At 40.5% G+C, this 12,397-nt stretch overlaps 1 protein-coding gene across 1 annotated transcript; it reads right to left on the bottom strand.

Moving 5' to 3' along the window:
• Nucleotides 1–7,288: 7,288 nt before the first annotated feature.
• On the bottom strand, nucleotides 7,289–9,331 carry LOC132115059 (pro-thyrotropin-releasing hormone). The gene is made up of 2 exons (XM_059523466.1): nucleotides 9,119–9,331; nucleotides 7,289–8,598 (listed from the first exon to the last, which is right to left on the bottom strand). The coding sequence occupies exons 1-2, from the start codon at nucleotides 9,327–9,329 to the stop codon at nucleotides 8,084–8,086; spliced, it is 726 nt and encodes a 241-aa protein (XP_059379449.1). The 5' UTR covers nucleotides 9,330–9,331; the 3' UTR covers nucleotides 7,289–8,083.
• Nucleotides 9,332–12,397: the final 3,066 nt, after the last annotated feature.

Genomic DNA, 12,397 nt, shown 5'->3' with positions numbered 1-12,397 from the left:
CACACACACCGTGAACGTTCCCGGTTACTGTACCCTTGTTCCCTGAGAAAGCGGAACAAATGCTGCGCTGCTCAGCGCATTGAGAAACGTCTTATTCGTGACCAGCTGTGAATAATGTTTGTAACACATCGATAGAATTGACCCGGTGGTAATATAGCCTCGGTTGATGACGTCATCGGGGCGTGTCCGCAACACATGTCTATAAATAGATACGCCACAGGTGCATCAATAGGACATTCTGAAGAGCAGTACTGGGACATATTCAGCACGGCAGCGCAGCGCAGCATCTCGTTCCACTTACTCAGGGAACAAGTTTACAGTTAAGTAACCGGGAACATTCCCTTTCAAAAGCTTCAGTCGATGCTGTGCTTCTCAGTGCATTGATAACGAGAATACCCATGCCGCCATGCTTGAAAATGTCTGGACCCCTAAGGTTGTGCAGGTGTGCTATCAAACCACAAGAAGGCCTGAGACATTATCTTGTGATTTTGACTCAAGGACATGAGAGCCCGGAGTAGCATGAACATCCAAACTATAAAATCTTATGAATGTGTGCGGAGAGGACCAACCTGTCGCATCACAAACCTGTTGTAAGGGGGCACCCCTTGCTAAAGCACTAGAGGAGCCGACCCCCCCTTGTGGAGTGAGCTCTAAGACCTATGGGCGAAGCTTGCCCGCGCGCCTCATAAGCCAAAGCATTTGCATCCCTGACCCAATGAGACATGGTCTGCCTGGTGGCAGCTGCTCCTCTGTTACTACCACCATAACAGACGAACAGTTGCTCCGACTTACACCACTGGCTAGTGCTGTGGACGTAGGTCTGAAGAGCACGGACTGGACACAGTCTATAAGATTTCTCCTGCTCCGGTGTTGTGAACGGCGGAGGGCAGAAGGCCTCTAGAATGACCAGATGTACAGCGAAACCGGAACCTTAGGCAGGTAATCAGGATGAGAATGCAAAATCACTTTCACCATCCCTGGGGCAAAGTCTAAGCATGATGGTGAGATAGACAGAGCCTGCATATCCCAAATTCTCTCCAAAGAAGTTATTGCCACGAGAAAAACCATTTTTACAGTCAGACGTTTATCACTCTCTACTCTCACTCTCTCAAACTCTCAAACCACTAGGCCATGACTTCCCTTCCTAATGATGAGGATTTTCTATTGCAAAAGATTATTTGCTCAATTTTCTGCTGTAGGAAATTCTATTTTGTAAGGAAAGACTAGATGAAAATGTTTGTCCCACTTACCATACACTATTTACCTGAAAAAGCTCCAAAAAATAAAAACACTTGAAATATCTTTTCATTTTTAAAACAACAACCAATATTCTTTCAAAAAACATAGCGGAAAATACAAGAGAATTTGTTTAAAGTTTAAATTGTGTTGAAGAATAGATTTATTTGTATTTAATACACAGTTTACCAAAAAGTGTCCCACTTTTGCTAATGTCACCCATTATATGAAGGCAGTAGACCCAAAATAGATTTATAGATAAACAGGTACCAATTCTTATTTCTGCGTGTTGATTATGACGACCAACCAACTCTATTATACAAATCACAATGATGAGTACTAAAATGACAATTTAATATAAACCTAAGTGCACCATGAGTGTCCAAGGAACATAAAAGTTTGGTAGACGCCAATTTATACAGAACATCTCCATAATCAAGGACTGGAGTAATGTGGCAGAAACTAATCTTCCTTTTGCTTCAAATGAAAAGCAGAGTTTTTATAGTATTGTTCATGATGTGTAAAGGAAGTCCTGCAGCCTTTTTTAACACCTGAAATGGAGTCAATACTTTCCCAAAATGTCATAGTTTTATTTAGATTATGAGTTGTTTCATTTAAAAAGGAATCAGCTTTAGCTTTCCTTTACATCACTGTACATCTATTACATAATTGTCTAAAACAAAGGCAATCAGATCAAAGGTTGAGATGCTTTGCCCTAGCCCAGGTGACATCACACTCATGAAACCAATTTGATAATGTAGTAGAGAACCCAGGGTTATCTCCACCCTTTACACTATATTTGTAAGAGGCACATGTGTATTAACGATAGTGGTGAGCCCACAAAACCTTCTCCCAGTCAAGCTGAGTAAGGTCATGAACAAAACCTTGTTGACTATACAACGCCTTATAATTATCCAAGGATTGGTCTCAGGTAGCTTTGGATTTCTAACTGTTGCAAATACAAACTATACGAATGCTTCACATAATACTATACATGTGCAAAGAACATACACATTGTACTGAGTCTTTTTTGGGTTTATGTCCACACAGCACTGTGTGTCAAAAGTGTCTAGTGCACACAGAGGAGAGTGTGTTGTTACAGGTGGTTTGTACAGGCCCACCCACCTGTGTGTAACACACTTCAAATTACACAGAAAAAAGTGGGTTTCAGACAGTTTTTCTGTGATGTGGTAAGGTTGGTGGGTGGAGGAGGTGAGATGGTCTATCACGATACTGTTGGCTTTGCTGGAGCATTGTGAGAGGAAAATGTCCAGGATGGAGGGGAGAGGGGCACTGATGATGTTTGCAGCTGTGTTCATTGTCTGCTGGAGAGTCTTGTGGTCTGCTGCACTACAGTTCCCGTACCAGACAGTGATGCAGCTGGTCAGCACACTCTCTATGGTGCCCTGTACATCGTGGTGAGGATGGGTGGAGGGAAACTTGCTCTTTTCAGCTGGCGGAGAAAGTGTAGGCGCTGTTGTGCCTCCTTGGAGAGTGACATGGTGTTGGTGGTCCAGGTGAGATCCTCTGTGATGTGCTCCCTCAGGAATTTAGTGCTGCTGACTCTCTCCACAGTCGAGCTGTCGATGGCCAGTGAGTCCGGGAGTCCATCACCACCTCCTTTGTCTTCTTCACATTGAGGGACAGGTTGTTAGTGCCACACCATTCAGCCAGCTGTGCTACTTCCTCTCTGTAGTGTGATTCATCACTGTTGCTGATGAGACCTGTGGGGCACCTGTGCGCAGTGTGGTAGTGCTGGAGGTGTTGTGGCTGACACGGACTGACTGAGATCTTCCAGTTAGAAAGTCCAGGATCCAATTACAGAGGGAGGTATCACGGTCCAGCAGGTTTAGTTTATTAATGAGCTGTTGTGTTACTGATTATTGTGTTGAATGCTGAGCTGAAGTCGATGAACAGCATTCTAACATAGGTGTCTTTATTCTCTAGATGGGTAAGAGCCAGGTGGAGGGTGGAGGAAATTGCATCATCTGTAGACGATGATTTATATTATACATATACATGATTTATTAACACATATTATTAAACCAACATATTAAACAACACATTTTACAAACCCAAAAACATATAACCTATGCTATGAGTAAAATTCATGTTTGCTCAAATACGTCACAACAGTAAGATATCAATAAAATACAGCACTAGAAGCATTCACAACTCATTCAATCTTTTTCCACTGCACACAAAAGGGTTTTGAAATCACTAAAAGACACCAGCTGATTTATCTGCAGTTTTTCCCATTCTGACGGTGCAGCAGATTCAAACGCAGTTTTACCTCGATCAGTTCGAGCTGAAGGTACATGAAGAATATAATAAAACACAATGAATAGTTACCAACTACTTTTTGTCGAATCAAATAACAGAGATAGATTGCAAAAAAATTAATTGCTTTTTAAATCAATAAGTACCAATGCATTTTCCTTCGAACAGCAAGTGAAGACCAGGCAGCTCTATTTTATAATGTACAGTGATGTATTTACAGTACATGAAAGAAATATAGTCCTACTTCATCCTTAACATCCAACTACCATTATGTGTTTGTTTTAAAATGATAGTTATTTTTCAAAAATTATTTTTGGTCAAAGTCCGTTTTATTCATTTCATTAAAACCTACAAAGAATCCCATCCTCATGAGAAACACACACACACACACACACACACACACACACACACACACACACACACACACACACACACACACACACACACACACACACGCACGCACGCACACATACACACACACACACACACACACACACACACACACACACACACACACACACAAACACTCACTCACACACACACACACACATGTTTGTTTTTGTGTAAAGTGTGTTCATCCCATAGGTGTAATGGTTTTTATACTGTACAAACTGTATATGCTATGGCCCTACACCAACCCTACACCTAACCCTAACCCTCACAGGAAACTTTCTGCATTTTTACTTTCTCAAAAAAACTCATTCTGTATGATTTATAAGTGTTTTGAAAAATGGGGACATGGGTTATGTCCTCATAAGTCACCCTCTCCTTCTTATACCTGTGTCATACCCATGACATTATACAGAGTTGTGTCCTGATATGACACAAAAACAAGAGCACACACACACACACACACACACACACACAAACACACACACACACACACACACACTCACAAACATTTACTTAGCTATCTAAATGGGGACATTAAATAGACAGTTTAATGTCCCCCCCCCCCGAACCCTACTCCACACAAAAAGCTTTATTGCAAATGTCTAAAGAAATGTGATTGTTCAAATGAAATACACTGAAATAGTAAAAGATATGTAGAAGTACACTCATTTTAACAATGCCAGTTCTGCCCCCTATTGATACTGTAAGCAAATTACACCTCACAGAGTCTTTCCTCAAATGATTAGAAGTGGGGAACATTAGCATTGTAAATATATTTGCATTTATATGTGACCCATATTCCCAGGTATCTCATTTTATTAAGAAGTTAGTGAGCAGTATCAAATGAGATCATCATCTCCCATAATTACTATTGTAAATTTACTTTAAACCCTGATACTGTGTGGCAGTTCTAGTGTCACACAATCAGAAGGGGAGACACTCGTATTGGGGTAACTGAGGTTTACTGAACAGATTGAGGTAAATGCCAACACAGAAGAACGGTATGTCAGAGGACTGGAAGAAGCCAGCACTTAACTAACAGAGTCTCGAATGCAGGCCGAAGAGGATGGATACTGAACCAGAGGAGCACAGATGAAGATGAAATAAATGAAGAAGAGATGCATTTAGACAGGTACAGTAAGTAGTCGGGCTCGTTGCTGGAGAGCACACACTGAACTGAGGCTGAGTAGATGTTTAAATATAAGTCCTTGATTAGATGCAGCAGGTGTGTAGAATCTGGATTCTGGAGTTGAGGAAGACCTGTGAGAGGATCAGACCAGCATGTCATCAGCAGACAGAGACCGAGCTCATGCTCAGTGTGATCCTGAAGATCCTGAACCTCTTCAGGACAGTGGGTCTCCAGGAGCAGGGTTCAGATCTGAAGGTTCTTGTGTGTGATGCACAAATGAGATTCAGTGTTTACCAAATGTGCTCTGTATATGTGTGTTAATCATAAAAGCTCCACTGAGGAAGTCGCATGAACCCCTAAATAAAATCTGTTCATCCACTGGAGTGATAGTATCTTTCCACAAGACTTAAGCAGTTTGATTCATATGGGTTCATTTTATGATACCTTAATGAGTCTTCAACGGTGGAGTTGCATGGACTGTCAGTGGAAAAACAGAAACTCATTAAAAATATCTGAATTTGTGTTTTCCAAAATAAATAAATAAATAAATAAAGGTGAGTAAATGATTTTGACAGAATTTACTTTTTTCTTTAAGGCCAATAACAATATGATGACCTCAGTCTGTTTGGGTTATGACATGAAATATAAAAATATATAAATAAAGGAAATCGTAATGAAATTATAATGAAAGCATTAGATGGCAGAGAAGTCTGCACTGGCAAATATGCTTTTTCACTAGAAAGGCTTTTACTGACATAGTAAAACTGTTTTGAGTCTTATCTATTTGCCGTTTGCTTCATCTCTCATTGTACATTTTTGTGATGTTTCACCCCCAAACATACACGATTTAAACATGGAGCATAAATGGTGAGGTGCCCTGTTTAAATAATGAATATCTTTGGGAAGAAACATGACAAAATTTCACCACTGTTATGATTATGCGCAGAAGGAAAAGGCAAAGACTGTGTTGAGGTGTCTTATAAAGCCAAGACAATGTGTGGAGATCCTGGATCAAACCTGGAGTACTGTACGTGAAAATACCTTGACAAACACTTTCCCATTAAGCTGAGAGACACAGATGTATTTGGCTACAACAACAATCATTTGAAGTATTTATAATTTAATACTTGTGATTTATTGACCATGATCTTTTAATGTGCATTAAAACTGCTGACCACTATGAAATATTATTTCTGCAGCAATCATCAATGGTGTTTGTAGGCAGTGAGTTTTTAAAGGTGTCATGTCTTTAGGTCAAGCACTGCGAGTCTCTGACGGTTGTTAGATTATATGTGGTAGCTAAAAGTTATTCTGTTGGTGGATTAAGCTTGGGGACACAGGAAAACAAAAATCTGATTATAATTGTGTGATAAGCTTTATGTGTTCTGTTATGCTGTTTGATGGCGAGTTGATGTGTGTCCTGAAAACTGGAGCGAAGGAACGGATCCCATCCACCCACGGCGCAGCAGACGGGTCACAGAGTAAAGGCTAATTAAAGGACACCCCACAGACTGCGGCTTCCTTGAAGTCAAGCTCTGATTGTTGAGCGTAGGAGGTCCTACATCACACATCAGGGCCCGAGCAGTTTCATATAAAGGAGATGAGCCGTCTGGGATGATGGATTCACACATCCAGATCAAAACGGCCTGAAATAAGAATTTGTCTCCTAACTAAGCTTCATTAGCATGGAAACAATAAACACGGTCAGAATTTCAGACGAAAGTTAACCTTAAAATGAAGCTCGGAGGTATTTATTCAAACATGTCCGGTCATGGCAAGCTGTCACATGAGCTTTTAATGTTGACATTTTATCATTTTGAATTAGTTGATTACAGATTCTCTTGGCTAAAACAATGGTAAGGTGTAACCTTTTCCATCGATGATGTTGCAGGAATTTTTATTTTTATTTGCACTGTAAATGTATTAAATAGCCTGAAATGCATGTTTCTCTCAAATCAGTGTCAATAACAGCAGGTTCCCATTGTGACAACATGCCCCGATCACAGAATTAAACTGCTTCTCATTTCCACAAGTAGTAATGTCTATGCATAAACTGGCTTGAAATAAAAACATATCCTGGCTATATGTTTCTTGAAAGCCTCGTGTTTCGAAGGCGCGCGCGTGTGTGTGTGTGTGTGTGTGACATCCTGGACTGACTCTAAATATGATGCAGTCTACAGTGAACCGAACTGTTATGGCTTTCTGTGACTCTTCTTTATGATTGTTTAAAGCTCAAACCCAAAGCAGACATTCGCATCGAAAGCATTTTATTGTACAACATTATAGTCATTTTTATGCTCTTTATCAATAGAACAAAAGATAAATAAATCATGAAAATGTACAGGTCAAGTCATGCAAGAATTACTGTAGAAAAATATTTCGGCAACCCGTTTATTAGTTTAGTGAACCAAACCAAAGGAGATTTCCACGGGACACTTGCGCGAGACGGGGCCCGGGGATCTGGCGGGCGATGTTTTCATGCATTAGTGATGAAATGTGTCCCGAAACAGCCCGAGCGCACGTGGAGTACGTCAGCTTCGGCCAGTTAAGGGACGTTTGCTTCGAGACAGCAGGGTTTGTGCGCGCAACAGAACCCGAGTCTCGCTGCGGAACGGGGAACGGGTTAAAGTGTGTACAAACGAAAAACGACAATTAACTGAGTTTTTGTATTTTCGCTTGGAAAACCCCCTCTTTTGTTTGAACGAAACGAGTAACGAGAAAGCGACCAGTAAAACACATGGAGACAGGTGCGTTTTCGGTATCACTTTATTTTAAGGTGTCCTTGTTAGATGTTACATGTAGCTACTCACTATTATAATAACAATTAATTATGCATAACTGCATGCAAGTAACCCTTAATTAATATGACCTACTCTGCACTTGACCCGCTGCATGGTCATGTACAATTACATTGTAACAAAGACACCTTAAAGTAAAGTGTACGCGCGTATTCCGTGAATCGGAAGCTGTGGAAAACAATGAACACGTACTTATTTGTCCTTTTTAACAACTCGGACAATTCGGTAAAGGCTTTCGTTGTCTCCCTTACAGTGACTCTTGTTCCGTGAGCTCGTCCTCCAGCGCAAAGCGTTTCCCGGGATGCTGTCTCTTCTCCTCTGCGCGACTTTTGGTGACGTTGTCCAGGAGCTCGAGCAGGATGCTGGCTTGATCGCAGCCGGTCACGTCCCAGTCCTCACACAGTCTCTTCCCGGGATGCTGGCGTTTGGCTAGGTCCGATAAGTCTCCCGCTGCCTCGTGCAGCTCGCGCCGGCCGGGATGCTGGCGCTTGTGGAGCAGCATCAGGTAGCGTCTCCCGGGGTGCTGGCGCTTGGCCAGCTCGCTCTGCGCGGTGGGCTCCTCCAGCATCATGTGCTCCAGAGACAGACGCTTCCCGGGGTGCTGCCTCCTCAGCCTCGCGCTGTCCTCCTCCTCGCGCTTCCCGGGGTGCTGGCGCTTCTGGAGGGCGGAAGCCTCGTCTTCGTAGTCGGCGTCCTCGCGCTTTCCGGGGTGCTGTCTCTTGCCCGGGTGCTGTCTCTTCTCCAGCCACTCCGTCTGCTCTCCTGGAGAGGGATTTAAACTTCAGTAACTCTACAAACATTTATGATTGTCTTGATGAACACGGAGAAAACATCTCTAATAATTCAGCACAATCATTTCTACAGTGTATAATTGTGGTTTCTTCCAAAGGACTCTTTTGCAACTTTTTGCTTGTGATTCCCGAGTTAAAATTTTTGTGTGCAATCTATTCTAAATGTAGCCTATTCAATATATATATATATATATATATAAATCTACAATTTGTATTTATTGAGCATTGGACATAAAAAGATATACGCCGATGATTGATTACGCGGATTTTAGTTTTCTACTTCGATGTAGAGCGATATTTCACCCTTTAGCGGGTCTTCATATTTTATTAATACAAACGTTGGCTTATAATAATAATAAGAAGAAAAAAATAGTATTATTAAATAAGAACAGGATTTCGGTCGTTCTCGGTGAAGTGTGAACGAACTTGTAGTTGTGTAAGTTTCTATCTATGTTTGGACAGTGAGTGTGAGTGTGAGTGTGAGCAGACACCGTCGCCGTGGTTCTCGTCCTCCGTCTGTGTGAGAATGGAGCGGATCAGCAGACTCTCCGCGCGCTGGAACAGCTCATCCAGAGACGGGTCACCCTCACCCGCCAGAGGCTGACACTGGAGCCCGGGTGACATGAACACCGTCAGAGACGCCAGGATGATCACACAAGCCGCCCTCATGACAAGCTCTGTCCTGTTCGCCACAAAACACATCAAACACTACATTTAAAATGGTATTACACATTAATTATTTTACACATTGCAATGTGTCACACAAATCTGAAATGCAAAAAATGTCCCACATTAGGGCAATTCACCCTACAGGTGCAAACGCAAACTAACTTTGGCGATGCATGTAACAAGTAACGTGAAGATGTCAAGTTAATCTGGTGAGTATATCTGTAAACACAGATGAGAGAATATTACACAGAAAGTTGCTCAGATCCGTGTCTTACCTGCAGTAGTGGATTCACCTGTAGCCTGTAGATGAAGGAATAACACAGCGCTCCTCGATGCTTTGATGTGGCTGACCCGTTCAGGGCGAGGTTAGTAGAGTGAAGCGTCAATGTCGCATCAATTCTTTATATAGGCGCTCTCCGCCCCCCTCCGCGCGACCCTCTGACGTCATTTCAGAGGAATTCATGACTTTGATGTCACGCGATGCGCGTTTTGTCCTGAGGAGGTCAGTGTGCTGCTGCAGCTGCATAGACAGAAAGAAATCCTGTTCATTCATAAAACTACCTTTTTTTCTTTTTTGGCTCAAACAATAATGCAATAGACAATACAATACATATTGGAAAAAAATGGCATACAAAATGTCTTTCTTTAGACTACATGGAAATACATATGGACGTGTTTGGTGGCTGTTTGGATTCTGAGGAATGAAAGGTGCTTAGTTAAACACCAGCATAGTTCTGCTGCGCGCTCCAGTGACTGAGTGCACGCGCTGAGATGGGAGAGTTACGGGTCGACTCGTCTAAGCTGAAGGAAGAACATAGCGAAATATTGAAAAACGGTGGCGTTTTCCTTTAAAAGCAAACATTATTCTGCTGGGCTTCCTCTAACCCTCGCTGAAATTCATTATGCACAGCTCACATCATTTCAAAATCTTGACAAACTCTTGTACAGTCGGCCAGCTGATGGGAGAAGGCCAGCGAGGGAATCACTGTGTAATGGAATAAATCAGGCCTGTTTATGCGCTGTCACGTCCAATACTTCAGCTGTCAATACCAATCATTTCAAAAAAGAAGAGGAATTAACTGGTTTACATTTCAGATGGACTTCCTGTGCATGAAATGAAGAAATCAGTCTGATGTCTGTATCCCTCACTGAATGAATGAAACTATAAACCATGAAACATGCTTATAATAGTGATCGGAAACATCTACGATCTGATCTTAAAGGTGCATAAGAACTGTACGATTTGGAGACAAAGAGTTGCTACACCGACCCCCAAAGTTTGACTTGAAAAGCTTTTTTGTTCTAGTTCAGCATGTTTTCCAGAAGTTGATTGTGGCTTTCTACACCTACTCTTGAATTCGGCGCCTTTCTGTTCTGTGAAATAGTCACCCTTTTGTGTTCATAAACACGCACGCACGCACACACACACACACACACACACACACACACACACACACACACACACACAGAATCACTTATCATAGTGCAAATGAGCTGACAAGCAGATCTGACCCAAAAGGTCATGCTGTCAGCCACTGTCAGGCTATAATTACTGCATGAATGTGAACACACAGACACACACACTTTAATGGTGTACCCAGAACATCACATCAAAATACACTCAGCTTATTTATTTGTGCAAAACTCAAAGGGAAACCAAGAAATACTGGAGAATGCAAAAACTCTTGTTCAGACATAATGATCAGTGTATGTTCAGTTTTTTCCTTTGGGCATTGAATCGCCTCGTCTTAGTAGTGACGATACCTTGTGGATGTGGAAGCTGATGCTCTGGTTTGTCGTGGGAGTGTGTATTCCTGTGTGTGCATATACACATCCTTTGGCAACACAATATAAATGTGTTTTGCAGTGTTCCAAAATTCATCACATGACGCAAAGAGAAGTTCCTGATGGTTCTAAAGTGTTTCTTTCAATAGTTTGGAAAGAATATGCATCCTAGATTAACTCTTGAATATAACCAATTTTGTTGAATGTGGAGCATCAAGTAGTTATCTTGTAAGATTATCTCTTAGAAAGAACATCTGACCAATGCTCAGATTGTTTAACCAGCTGTCACAGGCAGCTTTGACAATATTTTTAATAGTTATAGTTAATGTTTTCATCTGGTTAAACTTATCTATTTCAAGCTTGTATATTTGAATTATCTGAATATTATCTAAATAATATTTCTACTATGAATATTACTATACATAATAATGTAGTTTAATATTACTATACAATGCTATTAACGAAACATTAACTATGACTTTTGCCTTAATAAACTCCTAATTTGCTGCTTAAGTAAGGTAGTTGTTAAGTTGTAAGTGTAAGTATGGGGTAGGATTCAGGATGTAGAATATGGTCATGCAGAATATGTGCTCTATAAACAGCAAATATGTTAATAATAGGCATGTTAATAAGAAACTAGTTAAAACTGAGAATTAGTCCCTATACTAAAGCGTTACCAAATAATATTATTATATTATAATTATATTTATTATATTATTATAATATATATTATATTTTTTCTGCATGTCACGTGAAAGGCTGTGTAATATGGCAATTATTCATTTAAAAAGCACAGATAATGAACATAAAAATTTGCATTTTACAAAGCTAAAAATAAATTGTACGTTTTCATTTGTACTCGTGACAAATATTTAATAATATCGTCGTTATATTGATTGACATAAAGCATATAAATCTAATCCTGGTCAACTCCTGTTGTGTCTATTTTTGCCATATAAATTATATTAAATGAATAAGAAAACTAGGCTATCACTCTCACATTTTCTCTTTATCATAGGAATGCATACAATTTAAGAGCTGTGCATTACTATTTATATCATAACATATATTTTTATATTATATTAATGCATATTAAGTCATAAATGTGTAATAATGGGAAAAATATCAATAATCAATAGCTGGAATCTTATGCTGACTTTAATGTTACATGGATGTGCTGTATTCAGAACGATCCTAAACAGAGTGTGACGGTGGCACTTTCTAAATCTCATCAGCCTCTTCACAATACAGCAGTTTGAAAGAATAGCAACCATCAATTAACATTTTCATAAAAATAAAAAATAATTATATTATAT

Source organism: Carassius carassius, chromosome 34 (genome assembly GCF_963082965.1).
Source record: "Carassius carassius chromosome 34, fCarCar2.1, whole genome shotgun sequence".
Taxonomy (NCBI): Eukaryota; Metazoa; Chordata; class Actinopteri; order Cypriniformes; family Cyprinidae; genus Carassius; species Carassius carassius.
This window is presented reverse-complemented; position numbering and strand designations above follow the sequence as displayed.